The sequence below is a fragment of the Apodemus sylvaticus genome, chromosome 18, assembly GCF_947179515.1.
Source record: "Apodemus sylvaticus chromosome 18, mApoSyl1.1, whole genome shotgun sequence".
Lineage (NCBI taxonomy): Eukaryota > Metazoa > Chordata > Mammalia > Rodentia > Muridae > Apodemus > Apodemus sylvaticus.
This window is the reverse complement of record NC_067489.1, coordinates 44,017,579-44,043,671: the sequence shown is the minus strand read 5'-3', so window position 1 is coordinate 44,043,671 and position 26,093 is coordinate 44,017,579. Positions and strand designations below refer to the sequence as shown.

General features: G+C 42.7%; 1 protein-coding gene across 1 annotated transcript; it reads right to left on the bottom strand.

Annotated features, from left to right (window-relative positions):
- Positions 1–3,977: 3,977 nt before the first annotated feature.
- Positions 3,978–26,037, bottom strand: Casp3 (caspase 3). The gene is made up of 7 exons (XM_052162497.1): positions 25,949–26,037; positions 13,791–13,858; positions 11,137–11,261; positions 9,420–9,548; positions 8,233–8,408; positions 7,425–7,545; positions 3,978–5,886 (listed from the first exon to the last, which is right to left on the bottom strand). Exons 2-7 carry the CDS (start codon positions 13,841–13,843, stop codon positions 5,657–5,659), a joined length of 834 nt encoding a protein of 277 aa, XP_052018457.1. The 5' UTR covers positions 13,844–13,858; positions 25,949–26,037; the 3' UTR covers positions 3,978–5,656.
- Positions 26,038–26,093: the final 56 nt, after the last annotated feature.

The window sequence follows — 26,093 nt, the reverse complement described above, 5'->3', positions numbered from 1 at the left end:
AGATGAGAGCCATGGGTACGAGGGGGTGAGGGAGGCGGGGCAAAGTGGTGCAGAAATACAGCGCCGGCCGGTCTAGTGTACACACTGTGGTCAGCATCGCACCAGTACCTTGGCAACTCATCCTCACAGATGATAAAACTCTGAACACAAACCGCTCTGCAAATCCTGTTCTTGGTCCTGTCCTTTGGATTTGTGTCAGGGCATGGTTACTCTTCATTGTCAACTTGGCTGGATCTAGAATCCCCTAGGAGAAATACCTCTGCATGTGGGAGGCACTTCCAGATAAGACTGAGTGAGGAGGGACCCACCTTCAACATGAGTGGCATCATCCCATATCCCAGGGGCCCAGATTGAATAAAAGGGAGGAAAGGAGACAGCCACATAAGCATTGGCATTCCCTTCTGTGTGTTCTAGTCTGCTGGTTTGAGGAATCCTAGACACATTCGTAAACTGTCATGGACTCTGCCACGCCCTCCCAGCCATGGTGGCTTGTATCCTTTGAAATTACAAGCTAAACTAAATCCCAACTTTCCTTAAGTTACTGCTGTCAGGAATTTTGTCACAGCAATGGCAAAGCTAACACATTAATTAACAATGTTCAGGGTAAAGCAACAGCAGTCTTGATCATGAGCGAGGGGCTATTTCTACATGGTGCTTTAGGCTGTATCAGTGGTTTTCAACCTTCCTAATGCTGTGACCCCTTAATATAGTTCCTCGTGCTGTGGTGACCACCAATGAGAAAATTATTTTTGTTGCTACGTCATAACTATAATTTTGCTACTGTTATGAGTCATAATGTAAATTATCTGATATGCAGAGGGTCTTAAGTGACCCTTGTAAATGAGTTGTTTTGACTCCAGAGGGGTCATGAACCGTGGGTTGAGAATTGCTGGGCTATATGATGTTTTGTTTTGATGAATGTATAGAAACAAAAGCATATTTTGAGTCGAATCAATCACTTTCAAAGTCTCTTGTGCAAACGTCTTGGTGATCAGGATGGTCAAGAAACGTAATGCTACAAATGCAATAGGACATGGAAATGGAGTGAACTCCCTGAGGAGACGGCAGGATAGCGGGAGATGGGTACTTTCTAGAACATTGGGTCTTAACGGCTTCTTGTCGTCACCCTTGCCACCATGGTTCAGATTTCCAAAACTCTGTTCCTCTCACCATCTCTCACATGGCTTCCTCCTTCTCTGTCTTCCTCCTCTGCTGAGTTGTTTCTCCTCTAACGAGGTTTCCCCTACTAAAATAAGTACCATCTACACAGCCTAAGTCTTAGTCACAAGACTTGACATATATGTCTGGTATATTTAACTCATGGGGACAGCAGGCATGGGTTTTCTCATTCTTAACTTCCTTAATGCAATGTATGGAACCTATCTACAATGTGGAACCTGTATATACAAGGTATAGAAATACAATGTATGGAACCTATCTATATAATGTATGGAACCTTCTACACAATGTATGGGATCTAGCTATACAATGTATGGAAGCTACCTATACAATGTATGGAACCTCTCTATACAATGTATGGTACTTATCTATACAATGTATGGAGCCTATTTACACAATGTATGGAACCTGTCTATACAATGTATGGAACCTATTTATACAATGTATGGCTTGTCCTGGTCTTCCTTTATCTTATCACAAAACCCATTGGGTACAAGGTAATGTGCCAAAAGGTCTCCACAGACAAACTGGTCATTGCTCTATTCTCTTAAATGGGAAAATTCCCTGAAGCCAAAAGAGGAAAATGCCATCCTCATGATTAATACTCAAGATTCCACCAAGAACCCCCAATAAAACACCTGCTCTTTCCTGTCAGCAGGCAGCCTGTGTGTCCTGAAATACACCATGTACCATTTTCAACTCTTCTTCCCAAGTAAATCTATAATCACAAGTTCCCTCAAGTCTAGTATGAGAAACATTATTTCCCCCTATTTCCTGCATATAGAAGTATTAAACTGCTTAGAATCTCCAGAGATATAAGAGTGACTTTTGAAATCAATAGCAAGCCCCTGTAGCTGACACCTAAGTTTATGCTAACGATAGGCAGAGCCTTAGATAATCTCGGTGCAGACTGCTGGGACTGGTCGGTCCATCCTAGCTCTTACTCCTGAGGAAGCAGAGTTGGTGGGGCCTGAGTTCTAGAAGTCCTGGTGAGACTCAGTTGCTAAGTGGTTGAATAGATCAGGGGTTGGGGCACTCCAAGAAAACAAGGAGACTCTGTAGCCCTCACCATCACAGCTTGCCCTGTGTTTCTACATTCTTCAGTTGTATTAGCTAACAAATTGGGAGACATGACTAAGGAATGCTCCGGAGATCTAGGAGGGACCCTAACAGATTATTGACTCCAGGAAGGAAGTGGGTATCATGATTTGAATGGAAGGAAAATACCCTATCTACCCACCTCTTCTTCGCTAGGTGCTTCTTCAATGAAAACCTGTTCTACCTCTGACTCAGACAAGCCATTTCTGACCACAGACTCTCACAGTTAGGTCTTACTGTTCCACAACTCCCACTGAGGATCAGAGGGCGAGGAGTTAGATAAGAGGTAACCACGGAACACTATACCTGTTTCTTGGTAGCTGTGTCTCCTGGTGTTCGAAATGATCCTTTAAGCTGCATTTGGGTTCTTCCCCACAAAGCAGAAACTAAGTACCAGGGAACCTAATATGCCACACATATTATGACAAAGGATAGACAACCCCGGGAAATCTCCATTTTCTTATACTGTCATTCTCTTTTTAAAGAGGATCGTGGGAAGGATTAGCCAAGAAAAGAGATCTGGCTCACCACGGTTTGGAGGGGGAAAATGGTCACCTTACCCTTATGAATATGCCATCCATCTCTCGAATAATCATGCAACAAGCTTGGCATGGTGATGCATGCCTATAACTCCAGCACTTGGGCGATACTGGCCAGTCTTGCAGGTGATATATTTTATATTCCCCTTATCATCATGGGAGATTGGGTTATCTGAAGGTAAGGGATATATGCTTTGTTTTTAGTTGCTCTTTTCTATTGGGTCAATGGATTTTATCTTGTCTATGTGTAGGCCAGGGGATAACCTTGGGTGCCATTCCTCATCAGCCGAGCACATTGGTCATGCGTTTGTCATGGAGGCTAGGCTGGCCGGCCAGTGAGCCTCAGGAACTCACTTATCTCCGTCACTGCTGGAATTATAAGTGAGCATCACACTTGGTTCTTTTACTTTTCTTTCTTCCTTTCACATGGATTCTGGGGATCAAGTTCAGGTTCTTGTGCTTGCAAAGAAATTGTTTCACCCAGCCAGCTACTCCCAGTCCCATAGCGCCAATCGTTTTCTTTGTAATATCACAGACCTCTTTATATAAATAGTACAGAAATTAAAATGGGCTAGCCTTTTCTCTAAAGAACCAACAGTTTTTAAAGGCTTAATTTCACATGTCTGGGTGTTTAGTCTGTGCACCATGTGCATAAAATTCCCAAGGAGGCAAAAAGAGGCAGTTGGATCGCCTGGAGCTAGTTACAGAAAATTGTGAGCTGCCGTGTGGGTGGGTGCTTGGATTCGAATCTAGGTCTGCTGGAAGAACAGCCAATGCTCTTAACCGCTGAGCCATCTCTCCGCCACCCCTCCCCCCAGGTTAAAAAGAAGCTGGACAAAAACATTCATGCCACACTCCTCCTTGGGTACAGGAGTTCCTTGATTCACTTTTGACCTTGAGTTTATAGAAGCTGTGGTTATGATTATATATAATATTGAAAGATAAGTCCCCACCCCCCCATATTCTTCTTCTGGGTTTAAATCATATCCATCTCCTTAGGCTTTCCACTTGCCAACACCTTAAAATACTAGGTTAAGGTCTGCTGCATCCTCTTTCACGCTCCCAAATTAAACTCTGGGTCAAAATTATCTAACTTTCACTTCATTATTACAACATCAAGATTATCGACGACAACAACAATAAACCCCTCAAATACAGTGATAATTTTAAATCTGAATTTATGTTTTGAAATAAAAATGCAAGATAACAAACTTTTATAAAATCGTCACATGGTAATACACTTTAAAATACCATTGCATGCTGTATTTACTTAGAAAGAGTTAACAATAAATTCAGTCTAAACAAGAATCTATCAGTTATCATGTGAATTGCTTCCGTTCTTTGTGCAGAAGGGAGGCTGGTGTGGAATGCTGGGAGAGTGTGCAATGACTCAGCACCTCCAGGATAGGGGAGCCTGGGGCACAGTCTCCCTGATGGGGATGGTGCCAGTCTTTAGCTTCTCCACCTGGGCTGCAGGGCCCCCTGGATGCTCTCCAAGTCCTGTGTGCACAGCCCTTCCATTTCTAATGCCGATACAAGTATCACCATTATTTTCCTTTCATTGTAAACTTCAACAAAAAAGTCAGCATGCTACAGACTCTCTACGAGGAGTTCAGTGAACTTTGAGACGCTCCCGTGAAAGCCTTTGTGCAGATGGTTCTGATCTGGTTCACTTTCTTCGGTGGTAACTTCATCCACACAAACCAGCACCCACTCACAGGGTGAGTCCAGCTCTGCCATGGCTTTGCCAAGTCTCTGCTCTGGCTCAAAACATCTTCTCTCCAATTACAGTCGATTTCATCTCTCTTTTATGTCTGTTTGACAACTGGTATTAGGATATATCCCTGTAGAATTCCTCTATTTCATTCTAATAATAAACAATTTGAGGCTGTTATATAGCCGCTCTTTAGATATTTTGCTGGTCTGGAACACTAAGCTCATTTGTATAAGAATGAGTAAGAAACCAATGCTGGTGGGTCTTAGCACCTTGCCGTCATGTTTGCTTCTGACGGATGGATGGTAGCCTTCAGCGAGCCAACCAAGTTCGCACATCATTTTCCTCTCACATAAATACTCAAGTTATTTTGTTCCAATAATAAAACATGATTATTTTTTTAAATAACAAATACGTGCCCTGGACAACTGTCATAAAACCAGTAGCAATAATGTAGGCTATGGTGGGCCAACTCTTTATTCCTATGTATCAGTTCTAAGACAAGGGTTCAAGCCTTTGACTCTGCTCATGGATTCAAGTTCTAAGACGTATCATTTGACATTATTGTTTCTATGTTCAAAACTAGAACAACATTTTTTTTTTTTTTTTGGATTTGGTTTTTTCGAGACAGGGCTTCTCTGTGTAGCCCTGGCTGTCCTGGAACTTACTCTGTAGACCAGGCTGGCCTCGAACTCAGAAATCTGCCTGCCTCTGCCTCCCAGAGTGCTGGGATTACAGGTGTGTGCCACCACCGCCCGGCTAGAACAACATTCTTAATAGAAGTAGGGAGTATAAAATCATTACTGGAAAGCTTTCTGCTTCATTATTACTTCAAAATTCATAGTATTGCCAAATTTTGCTAATTATAAAAGGGTAACTTTGTAATTTCTTCTATGATGATAGTACCATTATTGACATTTATCTGTTCCTAATTAAATTTCATTTCAACTACCTGATGTCGAAGCTGAGGTAGCTGTATTGTTCATAGACCATGTGGAACAACAGATTTGATTTAAATGAGAGGGAAAGAAAGTCTCCCTGACAGTTTTCTTATTTGGCATTCAAAACAACAATAAAAAACAAAACAAAACAGAAAAATGCCCCCACGGCACCCCCAATCATTCTTTTAGTGATAAAAGTACAGTTCTTTTGTGAGCATAGACACAATACATGGGATCTGTTTCTTGGCGTGAAAAGTGGAGTCCAGGGAGAAGGACTCAAATTCCGTGGCCACCTTCCGGTTAACTCGAGTGAGGATGTGCATCAGTTCCAGCTTGTGGGCGTACAGTTTCAACATGGCGCAAAGTGACTGGACGAACCACGAGCCATCCTTTGAATTTCTCCAGGAATAGTAACCTATGGGGCAAAAGACGAAGGACTGTATCTGAAATTACGCCCAGCATCGCCTTGGAGGAGTCTACGCATGCTGATATGACCATAACGATCAACATAAACCTAAGCTTCCTCAGTCTTAGAAACCACACAAAGGAAAAAGGATGAACACCTCTGGTTTCCAGACCTCACCGCCCTCAGCTGGAAAAGAAAGGCAATCCAGGGTCCAGGACTGACAGCCTTTGATTTCCTCAGTTCTACTCTCTGCTCTCTTTCCTACAGGTCAGGTGAGGAGGAAGATACGACAATATAAAAGCAAAGCTATCTAAATGGGACTGTGTAGGTGTCACGGTGTTTCAATCAGAGCTCACCTGAGGTTAATACTGGCTCTGGCAGGAAATAAACTGCTTACATACACACACTTTAAAAAAAATGTTCCTTTACGTATTCATGTGATGTGTCTGATTTCTTTGCCTGCATGTAAGTGTAGTACAAAAGTATCCTATGCCCACGTGGCTTGGAAGAGGGAGTCAGAACCCCTGCAATCAGAGCTACCTACCGGTGGCTGTGAGCGTCCATGTGGATGTGAGCACCCGAAGTCAGGTCCTCGGCGCAAGTGACAAGTGCCGTAACTACTAAGTGTCTACTCAGCCCCTTATAGACACACACTTCAAAAATGACATGAGTTTGCCAATGGGGCATCTGGAAGAATATAAAAAAAAGGTATTCAAAAAGCCCCAAAAGAAAAAAAAATAAGTGTCTTTTAATTTATTTTCAGATTAATTATTGGATTCATTGTGTTTAGCTGAGAAGTACACTGTTGGGGCTGGGGAGATGGCTCAGTGGTTAAGAGCACTGAGTGCTCTTCCGAAGGGTCTGAGTTCAATTCCCAGCAACCACATGGTGGCTCACAACCATCCGTAATGAGATCTGACTCCCTCTTCTAGGGTGTCTGAAGACCACTTCAGTGTAATTACATATAATAAATAAATAAATCTTTAAAAAAAAAAGTACACTGCTTGGAAAGATACCTACTGGATAAAATAAACGAGGTGAGTATATTTTATTTATTTTTAATAGATCTATGTATCTTGCGTGTATAGATCTATGCATATGTGTGTGTGTGTGTATGCATGCATCTATCTATCTATCTATCTATCTATCTATCTGTATACTTCTTGAGTGTGTGTAATTCAAAAGACAATTGTGAGAGTTAGGTTTTCTCTGACTACGGTATGCACACAGAGCCTACCTGTCTACTGCCAGGCCCAGGCCACTCCACCCCACCCCTGTTCCTGCCACAATGGCCCATGAACTCTAACCCCCTGCCATCACCGGTTCCAAATTAAACATTTTCTTTTGTACGTTGCCTTGGTCATGGTGTGCTATCACGGCAATAGAAGAATAATCAAGATGGCCGGTTAGTTATTTTAGGGGTGTTAAGGGCACCTTTGTGAAGGGTATATAGACATCTTACCACCCTTTAGAACAATCCTCACTGCTCAGCTTTATAATGTGTCACAAAGTCACACATACGTTACCAACCCTTGACATATTCTCACCAGGTGCTGTGGAGTAAGCATACAGGAAGTCGGCCTCCACTGGTATCTTCTGGCATGTCATATCCTCGTCAGTTCCGCTGTCTGTCTCAATGCCACAGTCCAGCTCTGTACCCCGGCAGGCCTGGGTGTCGGAAGACATACACCTCTTATAAAGCATATATGTGGACACACATAATTTACATCTGAAAACTGTAAGTGTGGTCTGAGAACTAGGGGTTTTCTCTGATATAAGAGCAACACTGTACTGGCTGGTTTTGTGTGTCAACTTGACACAAGCTGGAGTTATCACAGAGAAAGGGGCCTCCCTTGAGGAAATGTCTCCATGAGATCCAGCTGTAAGGCATTTTCTCAATTAGTGATGGTGGGAGGAAGGAGGAGAGGGCCCAGCCCACTGTGGGTGGTGCCATCCCTGGGCTGGTGGTCATGGGTTCTATAAAGCAAACTGAGCAGGCCAGAGGAAGCAAGTCAGTAAGCATCACCCACCATGGCCTCTGCATCAGCTCCTGCCTCCAAGCTCCTGCCCTGCGTGAGTTCCTGTCCTGACTTCCTTTGGTGATGAACAGCAATGTGGAAGTGTAAGCTGAATAAACCCTTTCCTCCCCAACTTGCTTCTTGGTCATGATGTTTTATGCAGGAATAGAAACCCTGACTGAGAGAAACACTGAGGTGTATTCCAGATCCCCTAAATGGCCGTTTAAATAAATAAAAACCTAACAGTTCTATAAGCCCAGAACCAACGGTAAGGTAAATGCCGATATTTAAATAAGTTAATCTCTTTAACTGAGCACCAAGCTGTCAGCAGCGATACCTGAATGAAGAAGAGTTTCGGCTTTCCAGTCAGACTCCGGCAGTAGTCGCCCCTGAAGAAACTAGTCAGTTTTTTCAGGTCAATAGGCCCATTTGTCCCAAAAATTACTCCCTCATCGCCATGGCTTAGAATCACACAAACAAAGCTGCTCCTCCTGCTATGATCTTCCTTGGAAACTGGAAAGACATTCAGAAGTAAGACAAACCAGAGCAGAGACAGGAAGGCACTTGGCCGCTTTGCACTGTATGAGAAAACAGCAGAGAACCCGTGGTGGTCTGATTTGTATCTAGCTTTCTCACTGGACTAAGATGGCTTTGACTTCAGGGTCTTAGCTTTCTGAGATCCTAGGTTACTGTTACACAATGACCACGAGATGAAGAAGCTAAGAATAGAATTTCAAGAGCATCCAAGACTAACACATTTGGAACCACTTTTAGGGAATGACATAATTAACAATTTTTTCTTTTTACTGTTTTCTAAAAAAAATATAAGCAGCTGGGTGGTAGTGCACGCCTTTACTCCTGCCACAGAGCAGAGACAGGTGGCTCTTTGTAAGCTGGAGGCTAGCCTGTCTACATAGTGAGACTGTATCTCAAAAACAAAACAAAACACAAACCAACAAAGAAAACCAATCAGAATAATGTACAGTATAATTCTATAATTTTCATACTTCACTATCTCTAAAATTATAACTAGACCATAAAGTAAAATTACCCAAAGAAGGTCATTCTTAGAGAACTCCATACATACAATTTTGATCATATTCACACATGCACATCCCCCATTCCACCCAACTTTATGCACCCTTCCCCTTTTTAAATAAAAAAAATAACATAGGGTCCAATTTGTGCTGGCCACAGACAGTCAAGAGTGGGCCCATCCACTGGAGCACGGCCAACCAATCAGGGACCACGCCCCTAAATAAAGTGGGCTCTCCCTTCTCCAGCAGTCATAGCTCCCCAGGCTCCCTTCCGTGTAAGAATGCAGACTGCTGGGAGTCCCTGCTTACACTCTCTCTGCCCGTCTTCTGCAATGGTGCCTGAGCCTTGGGTGTGTGTGGGTTGGGGTCTAGGAGTCCCGTTCTGACTGAGCTCTGCAGACACTTAATCTCTGTTCTTTGACCAGCTGTGAGTTGCCATCCACTGCTCACAGAAGCTTTCAATTGCTTATAATTGATTAAGTCTTACCATTATCCATCAATTCCATAATCTCTTCACAAGTAAGATCATTTTTATTCCTGACTTCGTATTTCAGGCCCATGAATGTCTCTCTGAGATTGGCTGCATCCACATCAGTACCAGAGCGAGATGTCATTCCTTGGGACAGAAAGAGCTCTTAATTGCATTTTATATGAATAACTGCTTTGAGAATAAATGAACTATGCGGCCATTCACACAACCAATAAACTCTTCCTGTTAAATGCTGACCTCCTTCTTTTCATCATGGTGATAGTCTATATTGTTGGCACACAAGACACCTCATTGTATTGGCTGCTGTGAGCTGCCATGACAGGGATATTTTCCACAGCAGCTTGAACATTGAACATAAATAAGAGGGGCTTTCAGCTGCCTGGCAACAGAGGTTTGTTTCATAAACTGTAATTCATTTATGTGATGGAACACTATGTTGCTTTCTCATTCATTCATTCATTCATTCATAATTACTAAATAATTTTAGAAGATAGAAAAAAAAGTATGTGATCTAAGTTTGGTTTATGTAGCTTACACAGATACTCTAGTTGTTCAATGTTGAATCAGTTGTAAGACATAGTACTGCTTGTACATTGTACAAATCAGATTAGTATTGCCTATCAGGTATTCTGCTATATGGGTAACATTCAGTTTTTCCAACCATCACAAGGTGCTTACTGGCTTTATTTGTACACAAGGGATGCTGAGCATAAACAAACCTAGAATCCTGCTCTGGGTGTACTGCGTGCTCAGCATGGGAGAAACTTGGATTTAAAAGAAGGAAGGAAAGCCAGGAATGGTGGCATAGACCTTTAATCCCAGCACTCAGGAGGCCGAGGCAAACAGATCTGAGTTCGAGGCCAGCCTGGTCTTTAGAGTGAATCCCAGGTCATCCAGGACTACATAAGAGAAACTCTGTCTCGAAAAAACACAATACCAAAACAAAACATCAAAACAACAACAAAACCTAGTAAGTCCACTTCCTGCTGCCCACATACTTCCGGATGTGTAGCCTTCCATTGGGAGCGTGGTAGAGCTACAGTACAAGTCCTGAGTCATATCCTAACACTACTAGTAGAGTTATCTTAAACACTACTGCTTCCACTGTGCGCTCATTCTCAGGCTGGGGTGAAGGCCTCAATTAAACAGTAGTTGTAAACACAGAAGCACACTTTCCCTGTAGCTGGACACGTAGCACTGAAAATGGGAAACACGACACAGGGTGGGGACAGCTTGGTATCCTGAGAAAAGAGGCCTTAATTTGTATTCTAGAACTGGCTCAGGAATGACCTTGGGGCCCACTTGCCTGAGGCTGTGAGTTAAAGGCCTGACTTTGTAAGCTGCCCTAGGGCAGAGAGCCTCAGATGCCAGTCAGTCATCTTCATCCCTGCCAGCTTGTTGCTCATGAACCTTTCTTTCTCCCATCACTCGGCCTCAAGGCATTGGTTCTGTTGGGCAGCAGCAGAACCCAAGCTTCTGCAGTCACAGGAGAGGCAGATGTCCAACATGGAAGATGAGTTAACTGATGTCCAACACGGAAGAAGGGTTCACTGAATATGGGACCTGTAAGTTTCCAGAGCATCTCTACCTTATGACTTTTCCGTATCAGTTTACTGACTCATAATTAGTCACCACAGCTCTTGCTTGTCAACTACGGCCCAGTGTAAACGGCATCAATATTTGAAATGTTTAAAACATTACATTAGATACATACCAGTGCTTTTATAGAAGTTCTTATTATTAATGATTATACACAAGCCCATTTCAGGATAATCCATTTTGTAACTACTGTCCAGATAGATTCCAGAGTCCATTGACCTGCTTCCATGGATGGTCTTTCTGCATGGAAATCAAATGACGGTTACAAAGGTAGAAGTGAGGATTTATATTAATACAACTTTTATGACTTGTCAGAACAGTTAACATTTGTTTAAGACTATCAATGCATCAACTTCGTATTACATCTTTCCTTCATTCAAATTTCACAGCATGTGGGGTTGATCCCAATCACCAAGGAGGGAAAAAAGGATAAATACACTCAGGACAACCCATTCAACTGATGAGGAAATAACCTACCAAGGCTGAGTAAATGCTGAAGGGGGTTCAGATTTTATGATGGACACAAGGTTTCCTGTAAAGTCCAATACAGTTTTACCAACTACATCTTTAAAAAAAATTGTATGAAATAATCGCTTCTTCACAATAAAAGTACAATTCTTTTTTTCTTTTTTCTTTTTTTAAATTTTTTTTTTTATTTATTTTTTTTTTTTACGATTTTGTTTTTTGAGGAAGAGTTTTGCTATAGGTAGCCTACACTGGCCCTGGGAAGTCTACTTATCTAAGACTCAGTCACTAAATCAGTCATTAAACTTTATAAGCTGAACCAATGAATAACTTATTAAAACACAGTTGAATTATCATAAATCATTGAAACCACTTGGGTAAAAGTCACGTATACAAAAATGTTAGCCAGGTAGATCAGAGGTCAGTAATCATTTTCTTAAACGTCCAGATAGGGAGGCTCATAGGCTATACTCTAGTACAGCCTCAATGTGGCTGGGTGAAACTAGCCCAGGGCAATATGCTTATAAAGGTGTGGCTGCATTCCAACAACTGTGACAGACTGAGCACAAGCCTGACCCAGGATCTAGGAGGACTCTAGGACAGCCAAACATCAACACTGTGAAGGACACATACTCATTGCTAAAGACAATGGTAGACAGGGTAGAAGCAGTAAATGAAGGGGTCAAAGGCAGACAAAAAAGAGCCATTATATTTGTTGGAGGTAGAGGCCCCACCCTTTATAGAGAAAATTAGTTCACACAGAGATCTACAATTGGAAATGCTCCAAGACTGGCAAGTTTTTGAAAATCATCATAATGCCACAAGTGGAAAATTCCACACCAAGTCCCATTTAATGGGCCACTTGCAAAACGCAGGCACAGTAAACATATTACACAAAATTAGCTTTGGCTGCATGTCTAGAATTTCTATGAAACAGCAACGAATTCATAGTATTTAGAATTTATAGGCCAGGGAGACAACTCAGAAGGTAATAGCGCTTTTTAAGCAGTCCAAACAGCTCTGGGGTTCAATCCCTGGAAACTATATAGAAAGCTCTAAGTCAGAGGGGTTCTTTTTTTTATATAAATAAATATTTTTTTAAATTATATATTTTTATTTTATATATTCTTTGTTTACATTCCAAATGATTTCCCCTTTCCCAGTTCCCCCCTCCCCATATGTCCCATAAACCTTCTTCTTCTCTCCACTCATTCTCCAATCACCTCTCCTTTTTCTCTGTCCTGATACTCTCATAATACTCTCCTCCAATGCTAGATCAAGTCTTTCCAGGATCAGGACCCTCTCCTTACTTCTTCATGGGAGTCATTTGTTATGCTAATTGTGTCAGAGGGGTTCTTAACTTGTAGGTTGCGATCCCCTTGGGAAGTCAAATGTCCCTTTCATAAGGGTCGCAGATCAGTAGATATCCCTCCTGTACATCAGATATTTACAATTCATAACAGCAGTAAAATTACAGTTATATAGTAGCAGTGAAGATAATCTTATGGTTGTGGGTGGGGTTCACCACAACCTGAGGATCTGTATTAAAGGGTTGTAGCATTAGGAAGGTTGAGAGCTACTGCTCTAAGAGGTGGCTCACATCTGCATTCACAGCACCCCTGCTACAAGATGGGAGGTGTAGACAGGAGAATAGGCCAGAGCTTGACTAAGCGGAATTAGTCTGCAGCAGAACCAAGGAAAAGTTGGCCTATAACCTCCATACGTGCACTGTAATACATACACACCTGAAAACACACACACACACACACACACACACACACACACACACACACACACAGGGCTAGAGTCCCAGTTCTAAGGCATTTTTGTTGTATATATGTGTATATGTTCCAATCTGAAAGTCCAAAGTCTAAAATATCGTAGGTTCTGGATAAGGGATAAAAACTTCTAGTTAACCACTTGCACTTAACACAGGAGGACCTAACCAACCTCCTTGCCTTCAAGATGAAAACTGGAGATGTGAGTTTACATAAAGCTGCACAGTTGCTAGGGCAGGAGGTAGCCTGGTTTCTCGGGTGTAAAAGCCCTTATTCCCTCTGCTTCTCCATCCTCAGAGTGAGCTGTATTACGCAAACCCATCTTTCTTTGACTATACAGAATTATATTTATACCGATTTCACCAGGCACAGCAACTCGACTATTTTTCTAGCATTTAGAAAACAGGCATCAGGGGGCCATCACAAGTTTGAAGCCAACCTGGACTACAGAGCTCCAGGTTAGCCTGGGGTAGGTAGAGAACCTGCCTTAAACAACAACGACAAATACAAATAAATGAATACTCACACTTCAAAATTATTAATGGATTTTGAATCCACTGAGGTTTTGTTGTTCTCCATGGTCACTTTTCTTAGCTAGAATAGAGGGAAAAAGAGAAGTTACTCATAACAAATCTTTACAGAGACACTGCTGTGTATTAGCAATGCCACACTGATTTCTCCTGAAGTTCTGTTTTATATTGAATGTTATTGGCCCCATAAGTCAGATATATGGAGAATGGTCCTTTGCAGTGGCACCACAGTGGAGGCCCTGCCCCCTTTCTTATTCTTCCTTAACTATGAATTACAGCAAGAAAACAGAGTGTGCAGCTCAATTGGTTTTTTGTTTGTTAGGGTTTTCCATTTGTGTGTCCCTGGCAATCAAAACAGATAATACCTTCTTCCTCCGGTCACACAACCACTCAAGCTATGTACTGGAACCTGGCTCCCAGCTCAAGACAACTAAAACAAAACAGTCAACAAACTAGCCTCAGCAGTCAAGTGCACACAACACTATACCACAATGGTGAGAGCCCCAAGGACTTACAGAACTCCAGATGCTCAGACACTTGACTTTTGATACTAAGTGACTCTGTCCTAAGACTTGGGCACCTCTCCTCATCTGCTACCTGAAGCAAGCCAGCTCCTTACTTGTCTTCTAGAGTTCTCCAAAAGGCATGGTAGTATACTTCCCCAAATAAAGAAGAGACAGACAAACAGAAATACAAGGACTAAAAATCTCGAATGAATCTCCAGACTCTAGAACCCCTGGCTATGTCAAACATTTCAATCAACACAACTTTTAACCTCAGCTCTATGATGAGGTCAGAAATACTACAACCCGACTAACTGAAGGCTCCAAAGCTAACTTCCTACTTTCTTCCCTCCTTGTTTAGTATACTGTTGGGAACAGAAAGGCTCCTGGGAAGAGGAAGTGACGGCACTACAGCCTGACCACAGAAGAGGACAGTGCTTCATGGATGTTCAAAAGCCAGTCAGTGGTTTACATTCCTATGAAGGCTCTTTGCTGTCTAGAAAACCACAGGATGTGGGCACTAATGGGATGCCCCATGGTTTCAAGTCAGCAAGCAAATATTTAGAGAGCAGTCTTTGTGCCCGACTCCTACCTTCAGGAAACTTGAAGTCTAGAAAGAAAAAAGAACTGGGTGGAGGTGATGTGCCAAGACTCAAGGAAGCCTGAAGGAACACTCACTGTTCACAATCTTGTCAGAAGGCCAATTTAAATGAGGCAAGAAGGCCGCTGGCTTTATAAAAAAAAAAAAAAGTCACAGTTACAGTGGGGACCGTTGGCCTATAGTAGGGACTGTTAGGAAAAACAGGGTTTCAGACACTGTCAGAGCCATGCGGAAGACAAAAAAAAAGGGGAAAGAAACTGGTAGTGTGGGCTACTTTAGCTAGGAGGTCAGGGAGTCATCTCAGAGGTGACATTTATAGAGAACTGAATGACACAGAACCCCACCCCCACCTACCAACAGTGGTGGTAAGTATCAGCTGGATATCAACTAGATCAAAAGCCTGGAAACAATCTGTTCTGCTAAAAGTACAGAAAGACCAGTTTGACTAGTGCTGGGCCAGGGCGATACTCAGGAAAGGCCAGACCACTCGGCCAGGGAGAACTTCTGGAATAGCCCAGGGAGAAGATGATGGAGGTCTGAGCTGTAGCTGAACACTTGCCAGTCTGGGCATCCTGCTGTTTACAAGTCCATTACAGGAAGTGAAGCCAGCAGAAGACCTGATAGCAAAATTCACTGGTATCTCATAACTGCCAGTGAACTGCTCGGCATATGCTCAGCTCTTTCCATTTGTTTGGTCTTCCAGTTCTCCTCTGAACTGGACTTAAGATCTTACGGTGCCATTAATCAACTAGCAGTTGAATAAGTCTTGACACCGCTGTATTTTCTATTCAAGCAGTCACGTTTTTAATTTTTTTTGAAAACTGTACTTTAAAAGAATGGTTGTCCAAGGCTGAGAAAAATTACAATATAAACAACTCTTCCCATCAGTAGGAAACATTCTTTCTTGCTTGGCTGTGAAGGGGATGGAACAGTAGTTGGTTGGGAGTGAGGGGCAGAGCATGCCTCTGGGTCCTCCTTGTTAAGCCACCTTTCTTAGGTTGGTGAGAAAGGCACAGGAGGAATGGGAAATTAATAATGCAGGAGCCAAAGAAGCCTGGGGTTTCTGAAGTGATGCAAAGAGATGTTCAGCCTACATAGGGAATTTACCTCAGGTAAGAATAGGGTCAACACAGGTGCTGGGGATTTAATCCAGGGACTCAGGCATAAGAAAGTGCCCCACCACCACTAGGTCACAGCTCCAGTACACAGTAGGCGGAGGGAGGTAGCAGAGAGGCCGGGAAGGTGAAATGAGGAGGACTTGGTGCTTCTCACAGGATAGCCCCCATTTCCTTTATAGTTAGAAGCTACATTGTGAGCCAAGAAACTGTAAATGTCTCCTTTAGTTTCCTGTGGACATACCTCTAAATTCTACCAAGCAACACCAACACAACATCGACCACAAAGCTGGCGAGCCTGCAGGAGAGGCAGTTTCATACCACTAACATAGACATACACTGCTGAGACCTCCTGAGCATATTCTGGGAGAATCCCCTCATCTGCACATAAAAACCGTCAAGTTTGATGTGGTAAACTGACTAGTTAAGAGCATCTATAAACACACTGGGGGGGAGGAAGTAAGGAAGTGGAAGAATATGCATTATTCATAAAAAATGAGTTTGAGTACAGAGAAATATATTTTTTTGAGACAAGGTTTCTCTGTGTAGCCCTGGCTGTCCTGGAGCTCACTCTGTAGACCAGGCTGGCCTCAAACTCAGAAATCCACCTCCCTCTGCCTCCGAAGTGCTGGGATTAAAGATGTGCGCCACCACTGCCTGGCTATTGCAGCTATTTTCTTTTAAGGTTTCCTTGAATCCCTTGTCAGCGACATAAATGCTAATGCGCATGCTCTCTTTTTACATATTACTATATTTATTACCAGTGGCTGTCTGAGAGGCCACTGGTAATAATTTACTTTGTAGCATTCTTCTATATCTTCCAGTTTTTCTATATTGTTTCAATGTTAGAAAATAGTATCAAATGTTATTTTATAAAATTACTGTCAGCCATAGCAGGCCATGCCACCAGGACTGTGCTGGACAAATCCCTAGGCCGAGAGAGAGAGAGAGAGAGAGAGAGAGAGAGAGAGAGAGAGAGAGAGAGAGAGAAGAGGGAGAGGGAGAGGGAGAGAGAGAGAGAGAGAGAGGAGGGAGGGAGAGAGAGGGAAGAGAGAGTAGAGGGGAGGGAGGAGGGAGACAGACAGACAGGCAGACAGACAGACATGGAAGCACTCTGGAGACAAGACTAGAGGATTGCTGTCAGTTTGAGGTTAGTCTGATTTACCTAGCAAGTTCCAGGCCGGCTCCACAGTCTCATAAAACCAAAGAGTGAAAGGGCACTCTTCCATTGAGAAAGCAGCGCCTCCTCTTTGCCTTAACCAGGTTTAGGTTTCTCTGCCTTTTTCTTTCTTAGGGATAATAAATGTTAGGTACTAAGAAGTCTCAATTTCCTATGAAGTAGAAATATCACAAAGAAAGATCAGTTTGTCTCTAGCTATGCCTCTTCCAAGTGTCCAGACCACAAGCTAAAATACTTAGCTGTCTGTGCTTGAGGAACAAGGTGGAGTTATTTGGAGTAACTGGAGAATACTACCAATCACCAAGAAGTCCAGACAAAAGGCAGATATAACACAAAGGGCTTAGTAAACATTTGGGTCTGTGAAAAAAGAATACTTCCAATGGTTAAATGTGTACTTAAAAAGAAGAAAGGAAAAAAAAGGAAGGAAAGAAAGAAAGAAAGAAAGAAAGAAACAAACAAACAAACGAACAAACAAACAAACAAAGAAAAGAACACAGTGGGCTTCAACAGATATCAAAGAAGCATGAGAAGAGATGCTCACATAATCTATCATGAAGTCAAGGCAGACTGTAACACATTCTCAATAAGTCAAAGAAGCAGCTTTAAAAAAAAAACAAAACCAGATTTATTTATTTTATGTATATGAGTACACTGTAGCTGTACAGATGGTTGTGAGCCATCATGCGGTTGCTGGGATTTGAACTCAGGACCTCTGGAAGAGCAGTCAGTGCTCTTAACTGCTGGGCCATCTCTCCAGCCCAAGAAGCAGCTTTGAAAGGGCTAACAGCTAACAGCGCTATTCTTATTTTATAACATTCCAGGAAAGATGAAAACACAGCAGCCTAAGCAGATCGGTGATTGCCAAGGGCTAGGGGGGATGGACTTAGCATGGAGGTTGTTTGAAAACAGTGAGACCCTGCAGGAGTGGATAAGAGCCATCTTACATTTGCTCCAGTTTAAAACAGACAGGACCAACTTGATTGTAAACTGTAAGACTTTGGATGGTCAGGTGATGATGGTGTGTGCATCTTTAATCCCAGCACTCATAGAGTTTGGGGCCAGCTTGGTTTACAGACTAAGTCCAGAGCCAGAGCTACTCAGGAAATTCTGTCTTGGAAAAACAAAACCAACCAAACCCCACCAACCGAAAGGACTTTGGGTAAAGAAACACCATGACCAAGACAACTCCTATAAAGGAACACAATTTCATTGGGGGCTGGCTTACAGTTTCAGAGCTTTAGTCCACTATCATCATGGTGGGAAGCATGGCAGTGTGCAGGCAGACATGGTGCTGGAGAAGGAGCTGAGAGTTCTACATCTTAATCAGAAGGCAGCAAAGAAGAACTAAAGGCCTGTACGCCTGCACCTAGGCTTTTCTTTAATTCCTTTTCATTATAGATCTTTGTAAGCCTGGCCACTATACCTCAAGTTCTGGATTAAAGGCTCCTGTTGATCCAGATTAAAAGAACATGTCATCCCACCTCAAGATCGAGTACAGGCGGGTTCAATTCCTGCCTCAAGATGTTTCTGGATTGTAGTTCATTCTAGATATAGTGAGGCTGACACCGGAGATTAGCCATCTTAGTGTTAACGATGTCAACATAGGCTCATTAGTTCTAACCAATATACTACTCTAGTTGGTAAATGTTAATAATGAGGGAGTCTGTTTAGGACCAGACAGATATAGGGTTCCTCTAAACTGCTCTAAAAATTAATGCCTTTTTGTTATTAGAAACCAAGATTAGAAGAAAAAAAAAAAACAAAAAAAGAAACCAAGATTAGATAACTTCTTAATTTGAATCTAGAATTTCTGCCAGTGTCCCCATGGTCTGCCTCAAATTGTCCCTCTCTGTGAGTTTATCCCATCCAGAATTCAAAATGTATTCTTGGGAATCCTAAGTAGCCACTGGTTCTCACCAGCCAGCAAGGTCCTAAAAGTCTCTTTCTAAAACCACAACGAGTATAGCCACTCAGACTGGAAAACTGACTTTTTGTTTTAGTCTTTTGATATAGGGTTTCTCGGGTAACAGTCCTGGCTCTCCTAGAACTTGCTTTGTAGATCAGGCTAGCCTCAAACTCATAAAGATCTACTTGCCTCTGCCTCCTGAGTGCTGGGACTAAAGGTCTGTGCCATTATGCCTGGCCCTGGAAAATGGACTCTTAATAACCTTTTGTGTCATGGCAGCACTAAAGTTACAGGATAAAGCTATTCCCTCCTGACTGGCACACCCAGGTACGCATCCTAGCAACCAGCTTGCAGAACTTTACATTTTCTTCCTGGCTCAGACCTAAACTGCATTTAAAAAATAATTTAGTGTATATTTGTGGGCATGTGGGTGGGGAGGTCAGGGGACAAACCTTGGGAGCTGTTTCTGGTTCTCTCTGTCCACCATGTGGATCTCGGGGAACAAACTTAGATTGTCAGACTTGGCAGAAAGTACCTTTACTTGATGAGTCATCTTGCTGGCCCCCACCGATGAGGGATTTTAACTAAATATTAGGTGGCTTTTAAGTGGTCATTTCCTTTTCATATATCCAACCAATTTTCTATAATCATTATGGAAAGTTAAAACTGGGAACATAGACAGATGAGTCTTAATGAAAGTAACTACAATCACCTTGACATTAGCCATAAAACAGCTGAATTTCTTTTACTAAAGAAACTGGCAGATGAAAGAAAAAAAATATTATATATAAATATAAAATATATAATGCATTATATATAAGTATATATTGTGTATAAATATAATATATATTATGTATAATATATATATTAGGACAAGGGTTGAAATATTATTTCCCTGTTTAATAAGGATGTCTCAGGAACAAAAACCATATTATATAACATTTTTCATTCTTAGTACTTGAACATTGTAAACTGCCTCCATCATCAGCTCATTTTAATACACTACTAATTTTTTATACTAAATCAAAATCTTCCTAGCATGAGACACATGGGCAGTGACTCTATTTGTCATCATCTGCTTTTCCCACATGAGGCACCAGATCCATACTCTTGGGAAAGACTCTTAGCATTACCTCATCTCCATTAGCTAATACCCTGCTGGATACAAATTATTCTAGGGATGCTGATCTCATCTTCGAAGGATTAAAAAAAAAAAAATCTGTTCAGGGATGTATAGACCATCCCAGATGACAGCAGGAGCCGAAGATATTAACACAGAGAAAGTAAAGAAGAAGGGTTTAACAATATAGTGAGGCTCAGCAACCGACTCAGCATGTTTCTGGAGATCCCTACATCAGTTTAGGATTCCAACGGGCGGATGTTATGAAATCCATTTAAAACGGTCACTAGGAAGCTGTAGTAACGCACCTCACCTTCCAGGACAAGTCAGAATTTAGACTTTACACTCATTTCTTTCTCTAGTTCCCTGATCACTGGGCTGGAACAACAGCAACCAGAAGTTTAGAAATGCTTTCATCATACACCTACTGTCATTTAAATGCTTCAAGCTGTATTCTCCTTAAAGAAGAGAGAGGATGGAACTTGGTTTCTTTTTTTTTTTAAAGAATTATTTATTATTATATGTAAGTACACTGTAGCTGTCTTCAGACACTCCAGAAGAGGGCATCAGATCTCATTATGGATGGTTGTGAGCCACCATGTGGTTGCTGGTATTTGAACTCAGGACTTCCAGAAGGGCAGTCAGAGCTCTTAACCACACTGAGCCATCTCTCCAGCCCCCTGGAACTTGGTTTCTATTTGTACAATTGTTTGCCAATTTTTCCTCAAAACTGTAGAGTAAGACAGAACGAGTACTTTTCAGAATAAAAGCAGAGGAACAGGGAAGTTATTTCTAAAATACAAAATTAGACAGTGAGGTATAATGCATCAATAATGGATTGGAACAGGACAAATACCCATTATAAAATAGATGAAGACTTGCCTATCATAGGGATTCAAAATGAGATGTTACATTAGGACAAACCAGTTTTAGAGATGTGTGTGCTTGCCTAACCTGTGCACAGAGAGGCCAGAGGTAGCTTTCTGGAATCTTCCTCTATTGCGTACTACATTATTTTTTGAGACAAAAGTCTCTCACTGAACCTACCCAGAGCTCTCTCTTTTGGCTACACTAAGGCAGTGAGTCCTGGGATCTTTGTATCTGGTGGGTTACAGCCACAATTCACATCTGGTTTTTATGGGTGCTAGGGATCTGAACTTGGGTCCCCATGCTTGCAGAGCAAACACTTTTTACCTTCTGAGCCATCTCCCCAGAGTAAGTTTTGGAAAATCTTAATTGGCGAATTTGTCCCCTATCATCGGGCTGACCTGGTGGCGGACCTACAGAGACCTCATGAGGCCAGACATCAGCCTGTTTTCTAAATTCATGACACAGAAGGCTCAACATTTTTCATTTCTGAATCATCCCCCTAGATATAAATATTCAAAGATTAGGAGTAAAGACTTAACAAAGTAGTAGCCAAGGTAACTATTTCTCTTACTTTCAGTGTATGAGCGGCACACGGGTATTTTCAGTTGGGCTTCGCAATAACACCCTCCCCCCCCCCCATAATGGTTCACACTTTAGATCGTAGTTAAATGGAGCTCAGAGAGTTCATCACTTTTAAGTAACAGAGCCATGACTCCTGCTCCATGTAGCAAACTCCATTCTATAGACTGCACACTGCTCAGCATCGGGTAGGTGTGACAACACTACAGTTAACCCCAATAGGACAAAAACCTCTAAGCCCAGGTTCTCTCACTAAGATGAGATTTAAAAACACATATGGTATGGTAGAAACCGATCATTCAAAACTGAAATCAAACATACAGTTGTTCTTCAGTATTCGTGGATGGCTGGCTCCAAAGCCTGCCTCAGATAGCAAATTCAAGTTGAAGTACTTTGTATAAAATAGTGTAGTATTAGCCGGGCAGTGGTGGCGCATGACTTTAATCCCAGCACTTGGGAGGCAGAGGCAGAGGCAGGTGGATTTCTGAGTTCAAGGCCAGCCTGGTCTACAGAGTGAGTTCCAGGCCAGGCAGGGCAATACAGAAATCCTGTCTCAAATAAACCAAAAAAAAAAGGGTGGGGGGAGGATTATTTACATATAAACTAAGCATCCCTACTACTTATTACTAATGATACTTAGTACAACATAACATTTTTATGTTATTTTATGCAGTGCTATTCAGGGGATGATGAAACATCTATACATTTCAATACCAATTCAATTTCTATTCTCTCATAATTCTACCTACAGTTGACCACAAATACAAGTCAACACTTACTACATTTATTGCAAAAAAGAAAACAGTAATAATGATTATGATGTTTCTCATCCCACCAGGTAATTTACTTATAAATGCATATCTGGTTAAGCATTTGTTAAAATATTTCCTATATGTCTACCTACCTTCCTATCGATAGGAACATGAAGCCACTGCAGAATGGCTTCCCGAAAGCCTACCTCTATCTGTGCGTAATGATTTGAGAAACACCGGAATTCTAATTACTACCTATCATCGAGAACTTGCAAGCACTTTCTTAGTAAGTAAATGAAACAGAAAGAGCACCTGTTTCACAATCATCTGGCTAAGAAAAGATTTCTTAGTGTATATGACCAGTGGTTGGTTTTGTTCTCAAATCTGTCCCATCTGGTCTCAGTTCCTTTGGGGGGATTCATTGAACTGGCTGCTGTCATTGAGTCTGATAAAGCCAACTTTCTAATGTTTAGAATATAGTGAGAGTGAGAAGAAAGCTGGGAAGGAGAAGAAAATATGGAGAACATAATTGTATCATAGGAACAAATAAGTCATCTTGTTTTCTTGTTTCTGGAATGGGCCACACAACCAGGGAGGCAGAGCAGCCTGATGAAGCTCTCTGTCCTTGTGCCACAAGCTGGAAAGAATGTGGTCTGTACTATCTGCAAAGGGTCTGTCTTATCCTCTCCCAGGCAAACCCCTTAGAGGATAAACCTATAAGCTCTTAGGGATGTGTAAGAATTACTGACCTGTTTGAAAACAACTTGTTGTTGAAATAAAAGTATAGTGGGTTAGATCGTTGATGTCTTTTATAAAAATTACTGATAACTATGTAATCTACTGAATATCAACTGTATGAAGATGTTTCATTGGACCCTGAGTGTATGAAGTAGTGGAAGAGACAGACCTTACCCCTATACAGAGCTTATATCCATGTTCGCTGGCATTTAGGTTTTTTGTTTGTTTGTTTGTTTTGTTGAAATCTGCTTGCCTCTGCCTTCCAAGTGCTGGGATTACAGGCGTGCGCTGCCGCAGCCACCACTGCAGCCACCACCCGCCACCCCCACCACCACCCCCACCCAGCTCATTTGCTGGCATTTAAAAACATCAGTAAAGAAGTCGTTAACAAGCCCAAGTTCAGTCTTTATTAGATAATTTCATTGTACTTTAGCAGAATAAAGAAGCTCTCCAGGCAATATGCAAAACAATGAGGCCAAAACAAGAACTATTATGTAGAATGTCACCCTTAACAAAATATCACACATACTGTTTCATCTTATCTTTACAAAACCCTGTGAGCAATAAAGATTATGACTTATTTATGAAGGAACAGGTAAGCACAGGGGCCCTGGCCTTAGACAGTCAGAAGACTGAGTACCCTTTCCTTTCCATTTTTTTTTTTTTAAAAATCTGTTGAATGACTATATAAAACAGTACTTAAGAATGTAAGAATTTCCACATCATTTTCTACCTCTATCTCTGGGGTAGAACTTTTAAGTATTATCTAACACGAAGACCAGAACTAATGCAATGTGTCTGAAGAAAAGACTGTTGTAACTTTAGAAAGGAGATGAAGTGAATGTGTTGCTAGGTCTGAAACTGTAGAGTGGCCCTGGGACTGCTTCTATCAGATAAAGATACAGGGTTCTTTCTTAAAAAAAAAAAACGGCAGGAGGCAAAACCTTTCTGCAGGACCACAAAAGCAACTTGATTTAATTAGGTGCAGAATTTCACTTGTTACTTTGTTATCATTTCGATTGCTGCATTTCAATATACTTCCACTCATTAAAACACAGTCTCCCTTTCCAAAAGCCTTATTCTGCTGGACAGCAAATCAAAGCTTCAACACTGGGTTGGGACAGGGTTCTACATTCCATATTTACAGCTTCTGCCGCGGCCATCCAAAGTGGCTTCCCAATGGCTGGCCCCAGCTTAGCATCTCTGCTATTTTGTATACTCATACTGTAACAATGGCGCCACATTTTCCACCCACCAATATCTCCTAATCCACATTCTAGCCAATCATTTTGCTGTAATAAAACAAATGATTGAGCAGTCACGTGGGCAAAAGAAAAAAAAACAGTGAGGAAGGACGGCAGGCTAAAGTTTGCGCCTAAGTGGTGTTTGCTCACAGTTCTGGAGGCAAACAATAAACAAGCAAAAGTCGAGGATATGACACAGCTGCTTTCAGGAAATGCCAGCCGCAAAAAAAGACTGGGAAGATTTAACCTCCTTGAATTTGTTAACTAAGAAGTGAAATTTCTGTAGCAACTCCTATTCATAAGCAAATGTACGGGGGGGGGGGGAAGGGGGGGTGTGAGAAGGTTGACTGAGGGCTGCAAAGAAAACCCGAAAAGGACACGTGGATAAAAGATAAAGCGGGAGGAAAGTCAAGACCCAGGGTTTGGCTTTGTTAACCGGGTTAGAGGGGAAGGTTTTACCCTTAAACTTAAGGGTAAACATGAACATCTCTAGACAACTGTTTTTGTTCACGTTGTAAAGAGTGCACTGGAGAGGGGCCTTGGGCGGGGTGGGGCAGGTGGGGCAGAGACCTGCAAGGAAGCCACTTCACTTCCCTGAGGTGGGCACAAATCTGGCAGACTCTAGGTCTACAAGGCTTGGTGACTAACGGCGGAAGAAGTTGGGTCCACGAGAGGTGCCTGAGAAGAACGTTTCCTGGGTGACTCAACGGGACTGAGGTAAAACCCTGCTGCTCAGTAGGGCTTCAGAGGAGAATAACTAATTAATAAATATGAAGAAGAAACAGTAACTGAACATGGCCCAAAAGATGTCAATGCGAGCTCCTACAGTGACTCTGACCAACAAAGGAATGAGTTGGAGTATTCAACGACAGGCTTCAGGTGAGAAGGAGAGTAAGAGAATGCTTAAAATCAGCTCTCCCCAAGAAAATCACAGTGCACTGGAGAAACCAAAGGTAGAGACCAAATACTCTTCTAACTGAGGGAGGCTTGGGTCCCTCAGAGCCGCCTCAAGGTCAGCATCAGCATAGCCTCCAGGCCCCAATCAGAACTTCCCCTACCCATCCTATGCTGCCGAGTCCACACCTCCGCCTGCAGCTCCAAGATCCCGCCACCTCTTGCCACGCCACCTCTTGCCACTGGGCTTCCAGGCTCATCCCCACTACGGATTCACCCCCTCCCGCCCCTGAAGCTCTGTGCCCGGGACTATCTCCCGATCCCCGGACTCCGCCTTTTGCGCCTCAGCGAGGCCCGTGCGCCAGGCTCGAGGGTCTGAGTTCCGCCTCGGGTCACTCGGGTTTAGGGACACCGGTTCGGCCTCCCGGGACTGGGCTCCCTGCTCGGGATCGCGCAATCGCGCTCCCGGCGCTGATTCCAGCTTCTCTGCCTTCAGTGCTTGCCTGAGCAAGCCTGAAGGCAACACAAAGGATCCTCCGCCCAGATCGCCCGTCTCCCCCGCCTCCACCAAGGAGCTGCAGACCCCGCAAGAGAGCGCGGGCTCCGGGTGGCAATGCAGGCCTTTGAAGGCGCAAAGAGAGCAGACACTCACCGTACAGCTCTGGGAACCGCGCACGCCCGCAGGACACTCGGCTTTGATCCCCACCAACACCAACACTGCAACAGCAGCCTACCGCCGGCCCCGCCCACGCCCCGCCCACGTCCCGCCCCTCTCGGCCTCCCTCCCCTCCCCCTCC

Coding starts and splice junctions, on each gene's coding strand:
- Casp3 (XM_052162497.1), bottom strand. CDS start 13,843: ATGGAGAACAACAAAACCTCAGTGGATTCAAAATCCATTAATAATTTT. Junction 11,262..13,790: donor TCCATTAATAATTTTGAAGT/GTGAGTATTCAT, acceptor ATTTCCATGCAG/AAAGACCATCCATGGAAGCA. Junction 7,546..8,232: donor CGAAACTCTTCTTCATTCAG/GTATCGCTGCTG, acceptor TCCGACACCCAG/GCCTGCCGGGGTACAGAGCT.